This window comes from Echeneis naucrates, chromosome 17, assembly GCF_900963305.1.
Source record: "Echeneis naucrates chromosome 17, fEcheNa1.1, whole genome shotgun sequence".
Classification (NCBI taxonomy): domain Eukaryota; kingdom Metazoa; phylum Chordata; class Actinopteri; order Carangiformes; family Echeneidae; genus Echeneis; species Echeneis naucrates.
This window is the reverse complement of record NC_042527.1, coordinates 17,834,621-17,859,539: the sequence shown is the minus strand read 5'-3', so window position 1 is coordinate 17,859,539 and position 24,919 is coordinate 17,834,621. Positions and strand designations below refer to the sequence as shown.

Below are 24,919 nucleotides of genomic sequence, written 5' to 3'. Positions count from 1 at the left end.
CTTGTGAGGAACTGGAATGCAGTTACCTCTAAAATCCTTAAATTATTCCCCTTTTTGAACATCCAATACTTTCACCTCCTTTGGCTTTAAAAAATCTTTCACTCAGTTAAGTGCTGGATAGTTTTAGTTCATTGGGGCTCTAAAATTAGAAGACATAAAAATTGAAATTTTCTTATTCTTCGATACTAACGTGCAAATTTCCCTTTTTAGTTTTGAGCTGTGACCTCGGCAGAGTAGGTGAAACATCGGAAAATGGGTATCTGAAGTCCTGAAGATGGAAAGTTCACCTCTGCTCTGATTCTTGTTTGGTGGCTCTTTACACAAACAGTCTGACCGTTTCATCATCCGCTGACTCCTCGTGTGTTCATGTTGACTTTCCAGTGTGAGGAAGGTATTTCTGGCCCACTTTGACAGTAAAAGGAGCGTGTTCTCCTCTGCGTTGGCCTGTTTCCTCTCGGTGCAGCCTCAAAGGGAAACTGTGGTGGATATGTTTGGTATGTCTGTTGGACAATGGGCCACTGTGGGGTCTGTCCTAATTGTGCATGTTGACAGTGGCTTGGCCTTGCTGTGGGGCTGGTGCTGAGTGAGACTGCTGAGAGGCCTGGCTTCCACTCTGCTTCCTGCCTCCCCGCCTGACAATGGAAGTCCCCAGTCATTTGACCAGCGTAAGAAGAAACCCCCCTCAGGAAGCGTTGCGGGGTCAGAGGAGGGAGCTCCTTCCTCCACATGGCACAAGAGAAAACGCTCAGGAGGTTTCTACATCTGCGGCCGTCACTGGACTACGTCGGCACGGTTGCTGTCGAGTAGATGATCTTTGTTCTGCGCAGAGGAAACGCTTTGAGTCACATGACATCCTCCATGTTACAAACAGAGTTTTGGTGTCAGTGCATTGTCCAAATTCCAAGGTCAAGGGCTCAGGACATTAAAGCTTTAAAAGAAATCCCAGAGAAAAGTGAATTAAATTTATCATTTTGTTATTATCCCATTTACCCTTTGGCTTTTCCAATTTCACTTCTTGGCTTCCACCAGCACTGCACCGTGACTCTGCGCTTCCCGCACGCTCTATTTCCACTTTTACGTATTCTCATCCCTCTCATCCCTCTCATGAATAAAACTCAAGGACTCCCACAGTACAGTCATCTCAATGAGAACCGTCGAATGACTCTGTGCCGCCAACTTTTTTTGTCCAAGTTTAAAGTGACATTTGTAATTACAATGGGAACGAAAATTGGGTGACAATCTTAGAAGGGCATATTGCTGTCCAGGCGCTCTTCAAATGGTGATTCTTGTTTGTGTTCAGTTGTTCTAAATGGATTTATTTACAGTGTAACGCCTTCAGATTTCTTGTTACCAAAATATTCAGCAAACAGAGACAGAAATCACATTTATCACATTTATGCTGTTACTGAGATCCATGTGAGTAAAATATTAAGCTTTATTTAGGATTGATGTATTGTGTCATGCCGATTTCCTCCCAAAGCTCCTGTTTAGTATTTAAACTTATTTCACACAAGAGCTCGTTGTTGTCCTCATCTGTCTGCCCGCCTGTCTCTGCAGCACCTTCGGCATCTCCCCCATCATCCAGAGCAACTGCTCCTACACATGGAAGCTCATCGTGCACTCGGAGCGAAAGTGGTACCACTTTGTGAATCCCATCATGCTGCTGATTCTTTACTACACCCTGGCCACGCTCATCCGCCTCTGGCTGCAGGAACCCATCGAGCAGCTGATGGTGAGCGGCACCGGCTGAAATGCAGTGTTACCCTTTTAGTTCAAGCAATCACATAATTGCACAGGAAGGCCGCGGGTCTTGAAAATAATTAATTTACTTTACGTCTTTAAATCTTTTCAGAGGCGGAATCCTCAAATGATGAATAATACAGCGTGTGTTTCTTGAGTATATCTGTTTTTATCTTTTGGTTTCTGCTCATTATCTCTTTGAAAATGTCTTTTAATCAAATTTAAGGTTAAAATCAATAGCAGGTCATCCACAACATCCACATCTTAAACATTATCTTGGCAGCAGGTCTTTTTTCAGCTAATTTGCATTCTACAAAGCAAGTAGAGCAGCACGGCAAATTAGATTTTAAGCTGTGACTGTGATGTGGGCAAATGGTACTCAATATTCCAGAAAGATTTTGTCCTTTCAATGTATCAGTCCTTTTTCAGTCGAAGTAGGGAAGTCAGTCTTTCCATCTCATGAGTCTGGGAAGTCTTGGAGATTTAAGAAACTATAGAAGAAGAAAAGCCCAACACTTGATTGCAAAATTGCAAAAACTTTTCTACACAGTTGAATGTTGAATGTCAGTATGAGCGCATCTGAGAGAAGTTCAGAGGGGCGAAATGAATGAATGAGTGAAAGAATGACTTTAGATTGGCAATTAAAATTGATACCACTTCTAAAATGTTTGCAGTGGGAAGAAGCCTCAGCAAAAATCCATTCCTAAGTTTAATTGAAGGACATGAAGTTTCGTTTAAGACTGAATTTTCATCCAACTTCCCCAGAAGGGCGACCACACAGGAAAAGAATTCGCTGCTGAATAGACTCTAACCCTAACCACTATGGAAGGTCCCTTCTTCGTTAACCCAACTGAAACAACTAAAGGCCCTTCATATTTGAAAACAAACAGTGTGCACACATTTTGAAGTAATTTATTTATAATGTGGTTTCTGGTGAACCTTAAAGTGAAGACCCCGACTCCTTGGTTCACCCTGTCCGCCCTCAGAGCTGGAGGCCAGCTCCTCCGGCCTGTAATGGAGTTATAGATTAGTGTTTTTATAGAGGGGTCAATACTTCCCCGTAAACCTGTGGGGCTGTATGCATTATTGATCTCACCACAGAGGGGTATGTGTGTGTTTTCACCTGCTTACACTTTAGCAGACGCTAATAATAAAACATGATTACGGCATAAATCAGCAGCTGACAGGTTTGTTCGATAGCTGAGATTATGACACGCGTGATCTTCAGGAAAAAAAAAAACAAAACAAAACTAGAATAATCTGAATGTCCTATCACCAATTCTCAGTTCTTCTATTGTTTGAGGTGAATTAGATTTTTTTCTTGAGGAATGAGATGGTATGTGATTGCAGCCTTGTGATGAGCAGCATCAGCATCATCATGAATTTTACAGAGGATTTGAATAGTGCAGAGTTTCAGTCAGAATTAGATGTGCCAATAATTATTTGGATTTGGTTTGATTTCCTAGAACAGAATTATTCTGTCCTGTGTGAGGATACTGACAACAACAGAAAATGTAACCTTCAATCTGCTTCTGAAGAAAGTACCACACAGTAATGATTAACACCTCCCGCTCCCAGCCACGCTGGTGCCAGAGGAAAAAAAAAAAAAAACTCTGACAGGATTGTGGACATATTTTTCATGCAGTATTTCAGTCACTTGGACACTTAAAAAAATGAGATTGTGTTTGTTGAATGGAAAATAGGAAATCGATAGAAAAAAAAATTCTGAGAATTTACAGTAAAAAAAACAAAACAAAACAAAACAAACAAAAAAACAAACTCCCTGAGTTGCTGTTTTTTAAAAAGGTCACCCTACTCCACCTCAGACACTGCACACCTACACTGTAGATCAATTTACAACAGAAGCTGATTTAATTTGTGGGTTAGATATCCATTCTAACTGTCTAAATATGTTTTGTTTTGTTTTTTCTTTTTTTCAGGATGACAAGGACAGCGACATATGTGATGAGGAGGAGCAGGATGGAAACAGGACAAATAACTCAGCCAACAGGAAGAGGCAGCTGTGGTGGACACGTCAGGGCACCGATGAGAAAAATGTATGTGAAGTATGAATTACTGGACGGGTCATGAAGTAATCATCCTTTGGTTGGCACACTCATTCCCATTGTTTAAAAAAAACCAAACAAACAATGCATTTCTTAAGGCAGGACGTGCTGACCATTTCAAAAGCCCTGAAATATAATGAAGTTTTCCCTCAACTTCTGAAGTGTTGAACTTCTTTCAATGAGCTTTGGCCGATAATAACAGAAATGACACACTTCCTTGCTGCATTTTGTACGCAGGATTACTGATGTTGGCCTCTAAAAAGTTGATTCCACTGAGCTGTTAAGCAACAATAGAGTGGAAAGGGGAGATGCTGTAATATTTTAATGCATAAACGGATGAAAATAACAGGAAACTGACTATTTGTTAGGCTGTAAGCTCAAGCTGTAGCTGCTGATTGTGTTACGTGAGCTTGCGTCTTGTTTCAGCTGAGCTTTCACCTTCATAACAGACTCATCCCTGGGAAGATTTCAGCTGGAAATGCACATGCACACACTGACCTTGTTCCCATATTAAGGTCCGTAGTCTGCCTCCACCGGCCACCTCCTGAGGTTTAAAAGCTTTTAGGGTGTGCAGACACAGATGAGTGATGGGCTCGATTTACAGAGTAGTGCTGCTGGGCTTTGTTCCCGCTTATCAGCGACTGTAAAGCACAAGGAGGCCTTTGACTTCAGCAGCTCGTCGATAACACACCTTGTCTTGTATGCTCTTTTCTCCCTCTAGCTCCTCTCCATCCAGGAGTGCAACAGTACAACCGAGGTGGGGGCTGCTCTGGATGTGTCTAAAATCTCTGCATCTCACCCCCCCGTTCCCCCCTCAGCCCTGCTGCAAGAAAAAGAATCAGTGCAAAGAGCTTTTCACGCTGCGCCGTCATAGATCAGACTTTAAGAGTTCAGTGTGTTTCCTCGGAGCAACAGCAGCATTCGGGGCTAATGCTAAATCTGCCGTCAGTTGTCAGATTGTTGTTGTTTAACTGTAAAGCCAAAGGAAACACATCTGATGAATAATGATAAATATTGTATGGCTGTATAAACTCAATAGAATTTCAGATTTGTAAAGTCAAATAATGCGCAGTGTGAACAGCAGAAAAATCTTTTTCTACCGCCTGACAAAGACAAAGAGTTGTAACAAAAACGGAAAACAAAAACTTCATTCAACTGTTAAATTATTTATCTGCCTCCTTTTGTTACTCCTGTTTGTCTTTGTGGGACTGAATGCTGTGTAGACGTGTGATCCCAAAGCTAATGGGTTTCACTGTTGTGGACATTTCGTTCGTAACATTTGATGACGATCTGCAGGCTGTGCCCACACCCAACGGGACGTCCTTTGAATTCGTCACGACCGAGAACGGACCGGTCTGTCTGGACCTGTACGCCACCCCTCAGTATAAAATGGACCAGCCCCGTGAGGTTACAGGTGAGCTTCTTAACCATTCATTCATTTAAAGGTTGGATAAAAAGGTCAATAACACAGTTTGATGTAGTGATAAACAGGCGTAGCTCGTCATTGGTGTACTTGTCCGCAGATATAACCCCCTCTGGTGACACTGCCTTGAAAAGATCAAATTTAGCTGCACCAGGAGTGAAACTTGCAATAATAACATTACACTGCAGTCTGGTGGTTTAGCACGGCTGATGTAAGATCACATAAAGAAAATGGTCACATTTTTCAAATGAATGAATATCTTTGAGTCATATTTTGTCCCGACCACAGTGAGTTTTAAATGTGCCAAGTTACCAATAAAAAGCACCGTCATGATTAAGACAGTGAATTAGCTTTATTTCTACCAGATACAACATTAAAATGTTTCGCACATGTAACTTCATTAATAGTCCAGCAGAAGACTATATAAAAAAACTTTGAGTCACATCACAACTTTGGTTTGGAGACTATTACAGCTTAACAAAAGGCCTGTGTTACAAACTGGGTGTGTGGAGTTTTAGAAATGTGATGAAAAAAAACCCCCAATGTTTTTTTTTTTTTCTCCATACTAAAATCTAAAGGGATATCTAGACCCCCACTGCATCAGTTCGTAGCCTTCTTTTTAATGTTAGATTCTCATAATTGACCCCAAACCTGAACTTTAAATCCAGCAGTGCCACATTTGACCGATCAGACACATGTACAGTATCTGTGTCTTGCATTTGTGCCCAACCAGAGAAGAAGAACGAGTGTGTGTACGAAGTGTATTTGCCCCCGGAGGACTCGGCGTTGGATGGGGCAGAGGAGAAGTCTGAGGGAGGTAAAGACGGGATAAAGAAAAGGGGAGTCGGTGCGATGGTCAAAGTCTTCAACTTCATCATGAAACAGAGCTACATCTGCGCTCTCATTGCCATGATGGTGAGTAATGCAGCTCGCAGCCGGTGTAATGTAAGAGTTACAGAAAGAGACTCATGCTGCACTTTGGAAAAAACAACATCCAAAATTTTTATCACATTATTCCTAAATTGAAAACGGACTGTAAACAAACAAAAGTTACCGTTTTTATTAGTTCCCTTTGTTGCACGGTCGCATTTCTTCAGACTGCAGCAATAAAGTTGCAGCGTCTGTTAATGACAGGACATGAAAGCAGCATTATTACTAGAAAGTTACAAATTCAAACCATCAGAACTGATGGAAAAATTCTGGGTGGTTAGTAAACGTCTCCTGGATCAACTTCAACCATCTAAGATGCCCTTGAGCAAGGCATGGAAGCCCTCTGTGCTGCTGCGGTTGTACTGCGAAGCGTCTGTGGCTCCATGTGTGGCAGGGTGTTGGCGAAAGAGGAGCATCTGTTTTCACTTTAAACGTTGCTGGATGAATCATAGCTCAAGAGCAGTTGCTCAGTTGTTTGATTTAGGTTAAGACTTCGGTTATTCTTCTAATGCATTTCAGAAATACAACAATTGAGTAACAATGTTTACATTTCTACTTGGATCCAAAAGAGACAGAGACGTCCATAAATCTGTTTAGTGAAAAAGTAAAAAAGAAAAAAATGTTGGATAAGAATAAGAACTCCATCACTGAAGATACTAAAGTCATGTTTCTGCTTGGTTTCGTGGTTGAGCGACGGGATTTAAGGGGATTTTGCTTTAAGAAAACATAATGCCTCATTTTACTTGTCTGCAAAGTTCAGTTTTTAAAATGTGGATTAGTTTCCAAATAATCTCCTGAGAGAGATAGAACACAGAGTGATGAGTTGGTTCACTTCCAGTCATCACTAAATGCTAAGCTAGCACAACCTGGAGACTTTTATTCAGAGGATGAGCTGAACATGCAAAATGGGTCTACAAACAAACATTAAATTCAGCAGAAATGTAAACTAAAGCCTCCACTAAAAAATGATTGAGTAATAAATATTCATTGGGGCTTAAATGGAACAATCTCTTTCATGGAAATTCCTCTGGAAGTCGGTGGAAGACTCGCCACAGCATATCAAACTATCTAAGATAACAGTCTCTGAACTTTGCCTTCATTTTTCCTGCAATTAGCACCAAACTGCATGTTTCTCCTCAGGGACGCTTCAAGAGGATATTATGAAATATCTGACCTGTAAAATAAAAAGTCCCTCTTTTCTTTTCCAATATCTTTTATAATATTTATGACCCAGTGTCTCTTCACAAAGGTTTCATTCTTTCTGGAACTGAATTTTATTCATAGCAGCACTTTTTTTTTTTTTGACTTTCTCCTTTCTTCTTGCTCCTCCATGGAATTAATGCATGTGGTAGTAATAATAAAAGAAACAGACATCTGTTGTTTTATTAAGTAGCTTTTTTTTTCATACAGTGGATTTTCAGTAGAATTACAGGGACTTTGTATTACAGGTCTTGTTTTGGGACTTATGAACAAAGTTCTTTTTTTTTTCTAAAATCATAAAATTCAGCTCTAAATGATCAAGAAATCAAATTTTTTTTCTTCATTATCAAAAGTAATCCAGAGAAGAGTTATAGTAATCATTTGTGCATTCATGTTAACAGAATATACAGATTTCAGCCAAAGCATGATGGGTACTGTAGTGCCAGTTACATCACACATATATATCCTGAAAGAATAAAGTAAAAACAAATAAACTGAAGGGCAAGGACACGATAATTTTACAAAAAAAAAAAAAGAAACATGAACCGTTCACATGCCAAATGATGCTGTCTGTGGAAATGATGACGTGTGAAAACAGTCGTCCTGCACCTGCATCATTGGTGATTTCTCGTCTTCAGGCGTGGAGCATCACGTACGTCAGCTGGCTGACGTTCGTCTTCCTCATCTGGTCCTGCATGCTGTGGATGGTGAGGGACCGGAGGCGATACGCCATGCTGTCTTCTCCCTTCATGGTGGCCTACGGCAACCTGCTGATAGTTCTGCAGTACATTTTCAGCTTCGAGAACATGCCTGAGGTTTCTGGGTTCTTTGTGAAGAAGCAAAACCCTTTCCACTCACTCTCATCCAAGGTTCGTGGGTCGCAGTTCTCAGCTCATTCTTATAACTGCCGTGATTTGATATGTGCAGCAGATGTTCGCCCACATTTTGTCCTGACTAACTGAAGATTTCACCGAGTGAGACTCACCTAAATGATGGTCAATATGTTGTGGATTTTGTGGCTCAGTAGGTAACTCACACTGTAATCACACCTGGGTCACGCTGTGTTTATTCCCTAATGACTTCAAGACGCATCTGAAGGTTTAGACAACTAAATGTCACTTCAGGAGCTCAAATCTGATTGAATGTATAAACACGCTGTATCTGTGCTGCGCTGTAGCGTCTCAGCAGGTTAACGTAAATGCAAATGATTTGTTGGTTCATCTTGTCTTTTCTTGCTGCTCATCGGCGTGTTGAAACATTTTGTTTATTATGTGTAGGTTCTGTGTCTGTTGAGCTTCTGGCTGCTGCTGAGACAGACGCTCACGGAGAGATGGGAAAAACAGAGGGATGACAGCGCCGGTCTGTCAGGCGTTCATGTGGAGGATCAGGAGAAGAAGGGTAAGCCCCGGGCTCTTACTGTGTTTAGATTATAGCAGAAATACGGTATGATATTGGTTACAGTGAAAGTAATTTTGCAAATTAGCACCAGCTGCTGTAGCACCACCACCCGCCCTGTGAAAATCTTATGCTGGTTGGAACGCTGATCAATTCAACAAACCACACCTATTATCTGAGTCTGGATACAACAGGGCTCACGACTTTCAACACTTACTGAGAATTGAAAATGAAGTTTCTTGTATTTGTTGGGAAGTCGTCAGCTTTTTGTTTCCACTGCACACACGATGCTCTCTTGTCTCACTTCACAATGAGAGAGTTATTCAGTCAAATTGTACCAAAGAGGCTCAGCGCTCTGCAGCATTTACATACAGAGGCAACTTTGCATGGGATCCACCGCCCACCATCTTTGTTTAAGTCTGGTAATAATTTACATTCTTATATCCACATTTGATATATTTTATAAGACTGAGCAATGCAGTCGTAAGCAGATATACGTGCTTATTAATTTATCTACATCATAACTGCTGCTGTGGAGACCCATAAGTGGAGACCGGGCTAATAAAAACAGATACAAAATGACAGTTTAGTAAAACAAAGCGGTAATAATTCAAAATGGTTTTATTAATACACATTAATAAACACTTTAAACATTTACATTGCGTTATGTGTCTTTCATACATTATAATGTGTTACAAATGTCTATATTTTTGCTTGTGAATGCCAAATTATACATTAAAATGTAATTATTTCATTTCCTCACAGTGGGCTAGTTATATTTGTGTATATGTGTGACATATTTGTGTGTTTATATGTGAATGTTTCTGTGATGATGACAGAATTTAACGTCCAGTTATAAGGTTTTTATGTGCGTGTCAATCATGTTGAGTGGTTGATTTGTCGGCACAAATGAGCGTTGGATTAATTAAGAGTGAAAATCACAGTTTTTAAGTGTCTTATTCACAGTATGATTTATATTACAGTCAAACTCAGCAGAAGCTGAAAGTTGGTGGGTTTTCGGTCAGTGCAGCTCTCTGATTGGCTGCTGTGTTTTATAGAGGAGGAGGACTCTGAGGAGGGGGGGGAGCAGGACATCATGCATGTTCTGGGCAACATGGTCATGGCTCTGCTGGTCAAATACTGGATCTACATCTGTGGAGGGATGTTCTTCTTCGTCAGCTTCGAGGGAACCATCGTCATGTACAAGATCATCTACATGATGATGTTCCTCTCCTGTGTGGCAGTCTACCAGGTACCAAAACCACACTGAGTAAAATAAAATGAAACTAACATTGTTTTATTATCTTGAATCATCTCGTCAGTCATTTGTAGCGACTCTTGCCAAGCGTCATTCAGCCCCACCCTGACTCAGAACTTAGAAATAGTCCCTTTCGTGTATTTTCACCATTTAAATTAAGTGTTTTGGTCGGAGTTTATTTCAAATTTTATTTCTGTGGGTAAGATGCTATTAAGATTACTAATTCAATTTCCTGAAAACAGAAGTTGCTGACAATTTTAGTGGTGTCATAAAGTTTGTGTAGAGCATGTTCATAATCCGCAGTGTATTCTTGACTGTTTTATTTCCCGACCACAGTAAAAAGAAGCAGTATCAGTAAATCCAGATGTCTTTTGGCTGCTGTGTGATTAAACGCACAATACCTGTTAATGTCATATAAATCACAACTTCATTGGAACAATTACTTTTATCTTTATCCAGGTGCACTATGAGTGGTGGAGGAGGATCCTGAAGTACTTCTGGATGTCGGTGGTGATGTACACCATGCTGGTCCTCATCCTGGTCTACACCTTCCAGTTTAAAAGCTCAAAGAGAATCTGGTCCAACATGACGGGCTTGGACGAACAGAGGTGAGCTTTTGTTGTCAAACTGATGTAAACATTCACATCTGAGAGCTTCGTCATCCAGATGAAAGATAATCTGAAGGTCTTTTTTTTTTTTTGGCGCAGCTTGAAGGATCTGGGCCTGGAGGAGTTCTCTGTGTCTGAACTGTTCACCAGGATTTTCATCCCCACTTCCTTTCTCCTGGCCTGTATTCTCCATCTTCACTACTTCCACGACCGCTTTCTCCAGCTCACTGACCTCCAGGCTGTAGTAGCCAAAGAGCAGAGCACGATCTACAGGTGAGGCACATACTCCGCTTTTTTCTGACCCCAGTTTTTTAATTGAAAAGTGTCTGTTCTTTTGTATTTCGTTTGTCTACGACTGAGTCACAAACTGTAAGTTAAAAAAAAATTAATAGAAACCATTTGAAAGAGTTGTAGTTTATATGACATTATAACCTTCCTCAGTAAAAATGTTAATACTACTGCAGTTGCTTCTCAATTTGCTCAGCAAGATTTGTCTTTGGAGTTAAAAATCCCGTGAAATTGGGACTCCAACTTCTGAGCAAATATTGCATCTTGTGTGGATGTTTTTTACATGCAAAAACCTCCACGGCTGCAACTCAAGATCATTTTCATCATTATTTCCTTAATTGCTCAGTTGGTTTATAAGGTGTTTATCCCTCCATTATCAACAGTCAGATATTACCTTTAAAATGTAAAGGAACCCAACAAATACTACATTTTCTTTCATTTCTTCACGTCAGAGAAAAACTACTGACAGCTGGGAGATGAAACCATCGTTAGGATCCTAATAGTTAAATTAACTGGATTTAACAATATTCAAAATTAATGTAAATGTAAATTAAAACAATAAAACTGCGGCACAGCGTGAATAACTGTATTCTGCAGTTCTGCAAAACATCAGACCAAAAGTGCATCAGCAGTAAGTCACAGTGGGCAAATGCTTATACATCAGCTGAGTGTTTGAGGAAATAATGAAAGCGCTGTATACACTGAGGCTCAGTGGGGGCCCAGCAACACATTTATCTCTGCGGCTCTGATTTTGTTCAGTGACTTCCCAACTCATAATTTGAATTTGAACTTTTCAAATTTGTGCAAAAGCGAAAAAATCACATCATCACAAAATTGACTCTCCGGCTTTGGCTTAAACAGTCATTGTTCAAAACCCGGAAATGATAACTGAAAATAAGTCGATTAAACTTCGGCATGTGCTGGATGATCACACTCAGGCCCCCCCACCGCTGATCGCCCTCTGTAAACACTGTCCTCATGGTGCATTGCGTGTGTTGTCAAGCAGCTCTGTGTTCTAACATTCAGAAGTTGCCGGTCTGCGGCGTGCTGTTTTAACTTTATTGTCTTGTTGTTGTGGATTTTCCATCATCATTCTGCCGCCGCTTGCTCTGCTTCTCCCTGCGACCTGCTGCCATCTCTCCTCTGCCACCATTCTCTCACAGCCATGTTAAAGTCAATGAACGTGTCTATCTGATCATGAATAGGTGGGTATCTGCTCGCTTTCTGTGGCATCCATCACCATCCCAGTTCACCTCGGGGTCTGAATTTCCTTTCCCTTTTCACTCACTCACCCTTTTACCCTTTGATGGCACATGGATGATCATCTGGAATATTTGAATTCCTGTAGCTTCAACATTTCACTCACGTGATTGATGTTCTTTTTCAGGTTTACTGTTGTATTATTTTGCCTGTAGCCTTCTCTTCTTGTCTACGAGCCCCCTCCTCCAAATCCAAACCCTTCTTCTTCCTCTCTCCAATACCTTCACAAACTGTCCGGCCTTTGTTTATAAACAACTTCTTTCTCAAGCATGCCTAAATGTGCTCAAACTCTTCTTTACTTTGAATATCTTGCCGATGGTCTTCACCTCCTCTGTGCACCGAACTCCCTTCCTGGAAAAAAAAAAAAGCTTGTCTCCCCCAAAAACCAAAAACCAAAAACCACAGGAGTCTTTTTGGGCACTTTCATGCATTTCAATATGGTGGTTTGTGAGTGTCAGTTGCAGCCTGCCTGTGTTGGCTTCTCTCCTCACTGTTCTTCTTGACTTCTGTGTAACTTTATTGTTCTGAGCAGCATCAAGCAAAAAATTCCCTCTCAGCAGAGCAAGTAAGTGTGACCACTGGACGGTAATGAAATGCCTGCCTTGATGTGCAGCCACTTCATGCAAGCCACACCTGACCTTTGACCTTGTTCCATTGCCTGAGAAGATTTTACAAGGTTAATGCCTCCCTTTAGATATCACTCTTTATCTACTGCAAGAAAGGAAAAGACAAAAGACAAAAAAAAGATTGTTTTAATGAATGCAGAAGGAATGTGCACTGCTTTTTGATCACAATGCCTGGTGAAATGCTGCTCTGCTGTCCAGTTAGTGGACACAGAGCCGACACTTTCCATCCCAGTGTTTGCTTTGGAGCCTGTTGTGAATCACCTGTACAATGTGTATGAGTGTGTGTTGTGTTTATATACTTATGAGGACAGCGTGTCTTGAGAATCGTAGTAACTTTGGACAAATCGTAAATTTAAACGGCTAAATTCAGGTTCAGACTGAACCAATAATGTAGAGGCTAACCAAACAAACACTCTCTTCAGCCAAAGTCCATCATTCAGGGCAAATAAATCCACAGATATTAAAATACGCCTTCACACAGTAATCCTCACACGACCATCTCTGCAGTTGTTCTGCCGAATCACTAAATCCAGCTTGAGAGATGCTTCAAGATGAGGAAGTTACATTAAGGAAAGTTTAGGCACGAGAAGGTTCTAGATATGACAACAATGGCATCAAAACTTTAGGGAATACTGTCAGTGTTGAGAATTGGTGGCCAAAAACGCTCTAAAGTTTTAAAATGACACCAGTTTCGTAGGTTACATGGAATGAATGGGCCACACCAAACCCAACCATGTTTTATTCTGAGACAGCACTATCAAAAAAAGCAAAGAATGCTCTGAACTGAGGCCTTAATTCTTCTGAACAAACACATACATGAATCACATCTTATGAAAGTCACCAACACTGAACACTTCACGCTGAGAAGGAGGCTGAAGTGGTGACAGCAACTGGTGTTGTCAAAAAGATATTTATGGTTAGGGAGAAGAAGCAGGATGTAAAAGTGTACCGATCTGTGAATGTGAAGGCGCGTTCTCTCTCACCAGCCTAATGAACCACCAATCAACAAGCATGAGTTTGAGTTCTGCCTAAATGAAACCAAAGCAATTCTAAGTATACTGTGCCCGTTATTGGTAAAACATTTATTGCAAAAAATAGTTTGTACAATTGTTTGGACTTTTACGCCTTTATTCTGATGATGGTAGGTGTCTGAGGTGGCTCTTCAGGGAGGGAATGACACGGGAATGAAAGTTTTATTTGTGAGTTTAGGGCTGAAAACGTCGACATTTCCATTAGAACTGAAAATCCTCACAAGTATAGAAATGCATCAGAGTTTTCATGCATGTGTGCTTGTGTGTAAAACCTGTGATACCTGTTTCCAGACTGGTGCACCCGGACAGTCTGGCAGACCTCACCATGCTTAGCGCCGTCTCTGTGGAGGCAGAATTGTCCAGGGATGAAGAGCAGGAGGGAGAGGAGGAGGAGGAGGAGGAGGAGGAGGAGGAGGAGGGGGAAGAGCTGCCGGAGGAGCAGGGAGAGTCGGGGACGGAGGAGGAGAAGAGCCAGGCGTTGGTGGTGGTGATGGATGACGGCGACTTGACTGGCGAGAAGCCCAGGCGCTTCTCTGACCAGCAGCAATCCAGTACGGAGGAGAGCAACCACTGCAGTGCGGGTACCGAGCCAGAGCCCAGCACCGAGCAGAGCTCAGGTACCGAAACTTTTCAGGGCTACGACTAACAAGTAGTTTCATTATTAATGACTCGACTGTTTTATTCCTTAATGGCTGAAAACTGTGAATCATCCCAACATCCCAGAGTCTGTGCTTAAAAAAGGACCCTGGAAAATCACTTGATGATATGAAAGAGAAAAATACGAAAATCCAGTTTTTAATTAAATGTATGTACTTTTAGAACGAGGTAAACGATCACACCTTTAGGAAAATTGTTAATTAACTGACTGTGAGCCAAATAATTGACTCATCGCTCAAAGGATGTCGTCGCAGGGCGCCTTATCCATAACTGTGCTTTCGTTCTGGTCCCACTCGCCACAATTTTCTGCAGTAGAGTGCTTTTACTTTTGATGTCTTAAGTAGAAATCAATATATTTGTAGTTATTTGTAGTGTGACGATGCAGTTTGCTGGTCTATCTCCAGGAAGTGTTTAGAAACACTATTTAACCTGCCAGAGGGTTCAAACCTGTAACCTTCTTGCTGTGAGGCGACAGTGCCAACCACTGCACCACAGTGCTGCGCTGTGAGTGATATGTATATTGAGTAGTGTTTGAATCATAACATCAGATAAATAAACAGAAATGAATTCATATTTTGAATAAATATAAAATTACTGCTGAGGTGCCGATCTGGACTTTACATTTAAATACTTCAGAGCCAAATGTGACCTCTTTCTGTGTTCTCACACTGCTGGACATGTTTCAAATGTACCGTGGTGTACATACAGAGCAGCCTGAGTCCTGAGTGTGGCGACGTGCTTCCTCTGCAGCTCTTCAGTCTGCTCACAAGACATATGTTGCATATAACCTTTAAAGGGCGAAGCTTGAAGAAAGTCAGTCTGCAGCCTGAACGCTCACCAGCCGCCCATTAATCATCCCAAACAGAGCTGTAAAAATCCGTTGTATTGCACATTTTTGGGTTCAGTGAGATTTATCTGCAGTTTTTTCGTTGTGACACGGCGCATAGCTCGGGCGCTCACTCGCACCCGTTCCATCTCTCAGCCAACGCCGACTAAAGCTGCACCATTAGCATATTTACACAGACGGTCACACTGGTCTTAAATTAAAATGTTGTTTATATACACTGAAAATAAAATAGGTGATAAACCACAACCCTGCAAAGTGTCCCAGTCAATAATGAGCTGCTATTAGCTCTGAACGTCTCTTATCCAAACAATGAGGCCTGTATTAAAATCTTAGATAATATTCCACCAAAATGTGGCTGGAGTTTATATATCCTTTGTGAGAATATAAAACCAGATATGAAGTCTTCGTTTTCGGGCACTTAAGCTTTGGAGTGATATACATACAGTACTATAATTTCTCTTTCTCTCACTAAAATGCAGATGGTCACACGCTGCTTCTTTTAAAACACAAAGTAAACACCACATTTCCTCCCTAATTCACATTTTCACTGCTTGGATTTGCTTTCCAGGCACTTTTTCTAAACCTGAAGATGAATTTTCAGCCATGGATTAATGGTAATGGGTTTATTGCAGCAGGATGGTGGAATATGTCTGGCATAATAAAGTAAACTACAGCAAACTACATGAATTAGTGATGAAGGAACGTGTCACCTAGTGCTATGTTGTGGCTCATGCATGCATTTTTGATGCTGTTTGCACAATAATAGAAGTCTATGGCTTGGAAGAATAAGATTTGCAGGCTGCAGCTTAACATAATTTAAGCCTTTTTTGTATTTTTGTGAGATTTATTGACAGCGAGAAAACAACTCATGCAGTTAATGGCACTATGTGACTGAAGACTCAAAGTAATTTGCCAAACCTTCCATAGTGAAAGAATAAAAGGGAAAAAAGTCATCACTTTGGAAGCCAATTAAAATGGGTACACTCTCTTCACACGTTGTATGATAAATTAAATAAATAAAAAATGCCGACTTAAAGTGAGATTCATTTGTTTCAGCTTGAGTTGGTGAATTAGAGGACACCTGAGCAAAATGCCAGCAGCTGGTTAATGGTGTTTAAATTCAGGATATGCTGCTGTAGTTGCGACGTGAAACAATTTCCATTTTCACCTTCTCACACTTGCTTTCTTTTCCATTTAGAGTGTCTCTGGTTTGTGTCTCTCCCTCTTCAGATTTGAAGAATAAGTGGCACCTGGTGGTCGACCGTCTGACCGTGCTCTTCCTCAAGTTCCTGGAGTATTTCCACAAACTGCAGCTGTTCATCTGGTGGTTGCTGGAGATCCACATCATCAAAATTGTGTCCTGCTACATTGTTCTGGTCTCTGTCAAAGAGGTATGAAATGTGGGATTATTCCCGAGAAACAAATGTGACCCAACCCACTCGGTGCACCGACAGCGTCCACCTGTCTTGCCTGAGCTTTGGCTCGTCAGCTGTACTCGTCCTCGGAGGCGGTAACGCGGTCTGGCAGCTGTTCCGTTTCCTGGCCCTGAATTTTTACTTCATATTAAAATGAATCCCATAAACTACTGAATACTGAAAAAGAGGGCCCTTCTCCCTGAATCCAAACTTTCTAAATAAACCAGCGTTCTTGCAGCATTTAGCTTTTGTTTTACCTGAAAATGCTCAGAAAATGAAAATGATTGAAATTTTTCCTAAACCAAAACTGCTGCAGGGTCTTGACCCTTAAAGAAGCCTCTTCCTTTTCCGTGCGCCTTGAAAGTGAGGAATTTTGTGTCAAAGTGGGATTCATCACTTTGATATCAAGTGTTTTTACTGTCTGGTCAAACTTGAACCAACAGGATAGGAAACCAGGATTTTCTGACTCACCACACGCCCGTTAAATGATAATCTAAAGTTATGTAAACCGAATAAAACTTTTTTCCACATTTAGTGCTTGTAAAGTTGCAGTTTTCTTTCCCTCGGGGCATTTGGATTGTATTGATATTTACTTTTATAGATTTAAATGGATGTAATAACATTTTATTTATAGCTCTTGACCTCCTGTTTTATATGAACTTTGCTGTGTTTTTGGTTTTCGTCTCACACCACACCACTTTTTATTGAAATGACTCACACATGGCATTTGATTGTGCTTTTAAATGAAAAATAATGAGAAATGAAATAACTAATTATTTTAATTTCTTAATAATGAATAATGAATAAATCTGTAGCGGCAGGATGAATGCGTTTGAATGGAAAGAGGCTTTCGGGCCTCATCACCTTTATTATCTCCTGTTTCAGGTGTCTTTATTCAACTATGTGTTCCTGGCGTCCTGGGCCTTTGCGCTGCCCTACAGCCAGTATCGGCCCCATGCCTCCAGTGTTTGCACCGTGTGGACGTGTGTCATCATCGTATGCAAAATGTTGTACCAGCTGAAGTCCATCAATCCGCCGTCCTACGCCAAGAACTGCTCTGTGGTGAATATAATCAGGAAACATTCCCAACCCCCCATTTATTAAGTGCTGAAGACGTTTTAATTAGTGAGCAGATTGTCTAAAACCTACATTCGCTCAGAGCCGACCACACTTATTATTTATGTCCACAGCCGGGCGGCTACTCAGACCAGGAGATTGCCGACTTGAAGGCCCAGTCTGAGCTGTATAAGGGACCCGTGGATCCGGCCAACTGGGTGGGCCTGAAAAAGTCCAATGACCTGCTGGGCTACGTGAGGGTGAGGACGGCCGTCGTCCTTCAGCAGCACACACTCCCATCACTAATTTCTCACAAAGCTAATGCTGACTTGAACCAACTCTGAACAGAGTAAACATCGAAGATTTATTTCACATTCAAATTTAAAATGTTCTGTTTTTATTTGATAACATTTCAATAATGTCATGTCCAAGGAACTGTAACTGTGCAGTACGCTGCCGTTGAATATATTTCATCACATTTTACACATGCCCTACATTTTTCAGCATGCGTGTATTGTACATTCATTTCTTTCTCACTTTTTGCTCTCTACTATCAACATCGTACTCATTCGGTGAAACTGGTAATTAAGCCTCACTGCACCATAAATGATGATGTATGTTTGAGGCTTTCTGACTCTCAGTATGTTCGTTCAACAGAAGAAACAAACATCTCACAGCGTAATATCTTCTATCTGTCGCTGTCTGTGCAGAACAACCTCCTGATGTTGGCCATCCTGGCGTTCGAGGTGACCATCTACCGCCATCAGCAGTACTTCAGACTGAGGAACAAGCTGCTGCCTCCCGCCGCCCGCATCATCTTCCATGACATCACGCGGCAGCACCTGGACATCGGCATCATCAGCTTCATCAAATATTTCATCAACTATTTCTTCTACAAGTTCGGACTTGAGGTGGGGACTGCTTGAAGAGGTGGTCTCTTAAAAAGTAAGATCTCGATCTCTGCATGCGCTCATTCTTCCTTGCGCTTGCTGCAGACGTGCCTGCTGATGGGAGTCAACGTCATCGGGCAGCGCATGGATTTTTACGCCATGCTTCACGCCTTCGCCTTGATAGCCGTCATGTACAGACGAAGGAGGAAAGCCATCGCTGAGATCTGGCCCAAGTACTGCTGCTTCCTGGCCTGCATGCTGACCTTCCAGTACTTCATCTGCATCGGGATCCCACCTGCAGCCTGTCAAGGTCAGACAGTCGCAGGAAAATGAATATCACGTCAGTTCAGATGATATTTCCCTTATCAATCGAACTGAGCGATTATTTTCTCTATAGAGCAGCATTTAAAATCGCTCATCAGAATTTCCTAAACACCAAAGACCAAGATGTCCTCTTCAGATTGCTTGTTTTGTCCAATCATTTGTCCCATCCACGTAGTTTTTCATTTAAAATGATACAAATATTGACTGATACAACACTTTGTGCTGTTTAAAGGTCAAAACTGCCGGTCTTAACATCTCTCTCTTTTTATTGTTTCCATCCATCCTGACATTTGAACGTTGTGTGTGTCTAATGATGATGGGGCACATTATCATTTCAGACTATCCCTGGAGGTTTCCATACTCTACTACAGACTCCAATGTTGTCAAGTGGCTCTATGTTCCAGATTTCCGCACCACACCCAGCACCTCTTTCCTCATCTGTAGGTATCTTAGATTAGTCTGAACGTCGGAGGGACGTTTTCAATCTGCATCAAGTTTCATTTGCTATGAACATTTTTTCTTTGTGTAATCTTGAAAATAACTTTTAATAGCTTAAAAGTAAAGTACAAGCACATAACTTAGCTCATCTTCACAGGCAAGAAGAAAAATAGCTTTTATCTGGCTATTTATCATAAACAACGCTGGTCTGGGCGAAATACATACTGAGGAATTTATCCTTATATAAGAATGACAATGGAAATCTGTCTTGCTCTTTTCTAGATGACTTCATGCTTCTGCTGTGTGCCTCGCTTCAGAGGCAAGTGTTCGATGATGAGAACAAGGCGGCGGTTCGCCTCATGGCCGGAGACAACGTGGAGATCTGCAGAGACCTGGACGCAGCGTCCTTCAGCGTCCACAACCCCGTCCCGGACTTCATCCACTGCAGGTACAACAGCTGACGCTGACATTACGCCACATTCACGCTGCACCAGGAAGCCCTGCAAGCACGGCCTCCTCATTTCTATTAGGACAGAACAGGGAAATGGATCCCATACTTGTATTTCCACTCTTCAATTAGATTTTACTTGAAACAGCTGTCATAGTTTTGGTGCCACTGGAGCCCGACTGAAGCAGCATTAACACCGGGAACGACAGCGCACAGAGGAAGTGAAGTAGCCGGCTGAAATTGATGCTTAATGATGTTAGATGGCTACAATAAAGCCAAAACTGAGACGTATTCAAAACAGGCATAGCTATTAACACAGTTCAAATGTATGTTGCATCCAGATGTCGAGCTAGAAAATAACCAGACAGCTAAAATAAGCTTTGGTTTGGAAATAAACCTGAAGATCTGCGACGTTAATGAAAACTTAAAGCTCTTCATGATGTTTTCAGAGTCAAATATCTTCACTGGTTTATTAAAACGTGATGTGGGAGTGTAAAAAGTCATAGAGTTACTCTGAAGTTTGTCCTTGTGGGTGTGTTTGATGTGTATGATTCATTCTTTTTTTTTTTTTTATACTTTTTTGCTTTTAAATGGACAGTTGGCTTGATTGTATTAATTGACTATTCTTCTTATTCTTGTTATCATAATGTGAAGAATCTTAATCCAACATAGTGTCAAGTTTGAATACATATCTCCTTAGAATAGCTTTCTCCCAAAACAGGCATCAGAAAAAGTTCATCTCTTAGTTTTACTTTTATCATTTTGCTCTATTAGAATGTCTTTCATTAACACTTCTCTCTGAGTGTGACAGCGCCTCCTCGTTAGCAAACCAACTTGCCGGGTAGATTTCCAGTGAAAACGTGAATAGGTATCATTCTCTACAACTGCAGCAGCACTTTGCAGCCATGTGTAGCCAGTGTAGCTGCTCCGAGGCCAGCTGAGGAGAAAGCTGTTGTTGCACTTGGCTGCAAACAGCGTAACTGTGGAAATCTTAGGAGGGGTGGTGCAGAACAAGAACACACGCACTCAGCAAATCTTTTATCCTGGATAAATAAAGGTGAGAAAAAACTGACAGATGACATTAGCTCATGTCAGTAGCTTCGTGAGAGATGTTATTGAATACCTGCTGCATACATTATTCAGAATTTTTGGCGGAGCGCCACCGTTTGAATCCAGAGCGGCTCACTGACTTTGCACATTAAAAAGGAATGAACGCGTGGTTTTAGAGGCGGGGAAATAAAAGAGCGAGTCAGAAAGACAGCAAGAGCATCCTGACCTGTCCGCAGTCATTGATTATGTGCTCTTCACATTCCACTGTTTTGATGCGCAAAGTGGACAAGTCTTTTATTAACGCACTCTGTGTCCATCAACAAGCCCGAATCGAGAGAAAGAGAGCTGCACAGCCCGTCTGTCCACGCCACAGCAACTCTGCACTTATTCCATCGTTTCCCTCCCGGATCGAATTACGGATACGGGGTGGGGGAGAAATCCATAATCCACAAAAACACTCTGTCCGTCACTCCGCGACTCAGACGCTTTTGCCCTGTACTCTAACTCAATAAATAGCTTTTAAGTATGGAAAAGGTATTTTCTCCCCCTGATGAAGGACTCTCACTCAGCTATTTCGGCCCATCAACGCGTTGTCCGATCCAAACCCCACTTCATCAGAGCTGCTTCCTCAACAGCTGTTGTTGTGGTCCATCCAATTAATGCAGGCTGCTTCCTCTGCTTTCACCATCACACCGACGCTCTGCCACGTGATCACGCACAATCCATACGCATGTTTTTAGCATGTTGGAAACACTCACAGGACAATGTGTACCTGTGCTGAGTGACAGGAATCAGGTTTCAGCTCTGGTTCCCATTCATCGATTCGCCTCTTACCGGTGCCCTGACGCTAAGTGATACACTAAGTGTGACTGATGGGCAGATTATACGTACACCAGCAAAATGAGCTGAAATGTTTTGACTTAAATTATGTAGTTAGCATGAACTCTTATTAGGAAATTCGTACACGCACTCATGTCCGGCCGTATAGTATAAATAAACCATTTTTCTGTCTCTGCAGTGCAGCGTAATGCAAAGCAGAAATGTTACACAGCGATATAAACATTAATGGCACATTTGGCAGAATCATGATCTAAATATGGATCGGTCTCAAAGGTTTAAGTGAGATTTGAGTATTTTTATTATGCCTTGAAACAACAATATTAACAAAATGTCTTATCTCAGATTTCATCTTCTGGCTTTTTCTGACTTTTCATCAGTAAATAGCGTATGCTCAGCTCTCCCCGAGTTCTGTTGTCATCAAGTGCTTTAGAGAAGAAGAAAAAGCTGTATATTTTAATTTCATTGGGTAGCTTGTGGTGCTGTTGCATTAGGAAACTCAACAGCCCACTGGCATTTAAAATAATCACTTGATGTTAACTTAAATTGACATAACAGACATTTCAATTTAAATGGAAAAAAGGATGGGGAAGGGTTAGGGCGTTCATGAAATAAATAATGATAATGATAATAATAAGTGCTTTACACAAGGCTGCACTTACAGGTCAATAAATCTTTATATTTTCCAATTAAATGATTTCATTATTGTAAGGACTTCAAAACTCAGCCCTGCTCGATGTTGACAAGCTGCTTTTTCTTTTTATGCACTATCACTGTTTTCCAATGAACCCTCTGATAATATGTGCAGCTGTTTATGAACTGCTAACCTGGCTCTCCTCACCTTTGACCCCCAGGTCCTACCTGGACATGCTGAAGGTCATCATGTTCAGTTACCTGTTCTGGTTCGTGCTCACCATCATCTTCATCACGGGAACCACACGCATCAGCGTCTTCTGCATGGGATACCTGGTGGCCTGCTTCTACTTCCTGCTCTTTGGTGGAGACCTGTTACTGAAGCCAATCAAGAGGATCCTGCGCTACTGGGACTTTCTGATTGCCTACAACATCTTTGTTATCACCATGAAGAATATTTTGTCTGTGAGTAGATGAAATCCTTCATGAGGAGGAACTGATCGGCTGCATTCGCTTTTCAGCTGTTGTATGACTGTGTGGTTTGAGGAAGAAAGATGAATTTACTATAAACCTCTCTGTTCACAGAGATACAGCTCACACTGTGTGTGCCATCAAAGATAATTCATAATTTATTCTCAGCTAAATTATTACTATCCTGTGTTTTACCTAAAATTTTCCTATTTTTAATTTCATTTATGTGTTAAATGAAACGATTGCATATCTGGGGCGTGATAAATGGTTGTTGTTGTTTTTTTCTGTCCACAGCTCTTGGCTTGTGGTTACATCAGCTCCCTGGTGGAGAATCAGTGCTGGTTAATCCAGTTGTTCAGTTTGGCCTGCACCATTAAAGACTATAACATCACAACATCCCAGGAGAAGCTGCGTGAGTGACCTCGACATATGACATTTTTGTTGTACAGTTGTCATCATTGCTGCTGTTTTTAATTATTCAATTTTCTTTAATCTGTGGATACAACATGAGAAATCCTTGTTTTTACTACAATTTGTGCCCAGATCTGCAGTAGCAGATTGTGCGTCCGAGAGCATTTCCTATCAAGTAGACATTAGCCCTACATCCGTGCTTATTTTTCCTCTGTCTGGCCAATTTAATTCAGTGCGGTTTTCATACTAATCCCAGCAGGAAACTCATTTACAGTGATAAGAAAAAAAAGATCAGCCGGAACACTGTGTGAAGCAGCAGGTTCTCTGAAAATTAGTCTGCGGAGTTCACACTCACTTTTAATGTTTTTCAGTCAACTATAACTTTTAATATTTTTGCGTCCCTGGCACTGCTGCTTACTTTCAAAGAGATGACCTGTACGCACCTGCTAATCACATTGCAGGTTATTGGTTATTTTCCAACTACTAATGAATTTGTTGTGCTGCGAAGTCATTAATTTAGACACTAAGTGTGACCATGTCCGGTGCCAGCCATAGATCAGCAGTGCGAGCTGCCCAGGAACGAGGCCGGGATCATCTGGGACAGCATCTGCTTCGCCTTCCTGCTGCTGCAGAGGCGAGTCTTCATGAGCTACTACTTCCTCCATGTGGTGGCTGATATCAGAGCATCACAGATACTTGCATCCAGGTACACTGCTGCTCTGTGCAGACACACTCCTCGCCGCCGCATTCAGACCCCTTCTAGTGAAGCAGGAAACTATTCCTGGAAATATTTTAGCAGTTTATATTTGTGTGTAACTAGAATATTAGTTGTGCGTGTGATGTGCTTGATTCATTCATGTCATTAGTTCCACCTGTGGTTTTCTTGCTATAACTCAAAAAGTAATTTGTGGAAAAGGTCTATGAATTAGATTCATGTGGAAACTCCTGTGATCCTGCAGAGCTATCAGGATTTAGCACGAATAAATCAGAAAGCAAAACAGCATGTGAATTATGATGTAGTGCTTCGACAGAGAGTCTGTTACGCACATTTAAGGTGTCTGCCACAGAATTTATTGTTTTTGCTCAGTAACAGCTAAAGTCAATCAGACCTACACATATTTGTTGGGTTGCTGATGTGTGTCTGTGTGTTTCAGAGGAGCTGAGCTTTTCCAGGCCACTATTGTGAAGGCAGTGAGGGCCCGACTGGAGGAGGAGCGCAAATCTGTGGAGCAGCTAAAAAGACAGTGAGACTTTACGCATTTTTAATCAGCACCCTAAACATGCTTCATGTTGTGTGACGCTGTGGGTTTGGTTTGTGTGTGCAGCGCGCAATACTAAGGAAAGCTTTATATATAGAGTATAAATTTAATGGATTCTTGTCAGAGATTTCGACGTTTATTTTTCAGATTTGCTATCGCTAACGTTGGGATTGTGCACCAGTCTTGAAGAAATATTGTCAGATGAGCATCAAACTTGATTTCTACCCACTAAGAAGGGGAAAGTCTCCAGAGGCAGATAGCAACACAGATATGAACTCGTCTCTCGTGCTAACCAGCAGGCCCCAGCCTGGCCTGCCACTTTCCAACAGCGAGCCACTGAAGCCGAGGCGCCGCTCAA

At 41.5% G+C, this 24,919-nt stretch overlaps 1 protein-coding gene across 1 annotated transcript in view; it reads left to right on the top strand.

Moving 5' to 3' along the window:
- The window catches only part of piezo2b (piezo-type mechanosensitive ion channel component 2b), a 65,951-nt gene that overhangs the window by 23,626 nt on the left and 17,406 nt on the right, over positions 1-24,919 (top strand). The window contains exons 8-29 of the mRNA XM_029524526.1: positions 1,558-1,732; positions 3,681-3,797; positions 4,528-4,563; positions 5,103-5,220; positions 5,963-6,144; positions 7,998-8,228; positions 8,637-8,757; positions 9,813-10,006; positions 10,472-10,620; positions 10,720-10,893; positions 14,117-14,442; positions 16,560-16,720; positions 17,630-17,806; positions 17,935-18,060; positions 18,511-18,711; positions 18,796-19,000; positions 19,353-19,454; positions 19,735-19,900; positions 22,642-22,885; positions 23,186-23,303; positions 23,852-24,008; positions 24,457-24,546. Coding sequence (XP_029380386.1) covers positions 1,558-1,732; positions 3,681-3,797; positions 4,528-4,563; positions 5,103-5,220; positions 5,963-6,144; positions 7,998-8,228; positions 8,637-8,757; positions 9,813-10,006; positions 10,472-10,620; positions 10,720-10,893; positions 14,117-14,442; positions 16,560-16,720; positions 17,630-17,806; positions 17,935-18,060; positions 18,511-18,711; positions 18,796-19,000; positions 19,353-19,454; positions 19,735-19,900; positions 22,642-22,885; positions 23,186-23,303; positions 23,852-24,008; positions 24,457-24,546 — 3,570 coding nt within the window. The remainder of the gene's footprint in view (positions 1-1,557; positions 1,733-3,680; positions 3,798-4,527; positions 4,564-5,102; positions 5,221-5,962; positions 6,145-7,997; positions 8,229-8,636; positions 8,758-9,812; positions 10,007-10,471; positions 10,621-10,719; positions 10,894-14,116; positions 14,443-16,559; positions 16,721-17,629; positions 17,807-17,934; positions 18,061-18,510; positions 18,712-18,795; positions 19,001-19,352; positions 19,455-19,734; positions 19,901-22,641; positions 22,886-23,185; positions 23,304-23,851; positions 24,009-24,456; positions 24,547-24,919) is intronic.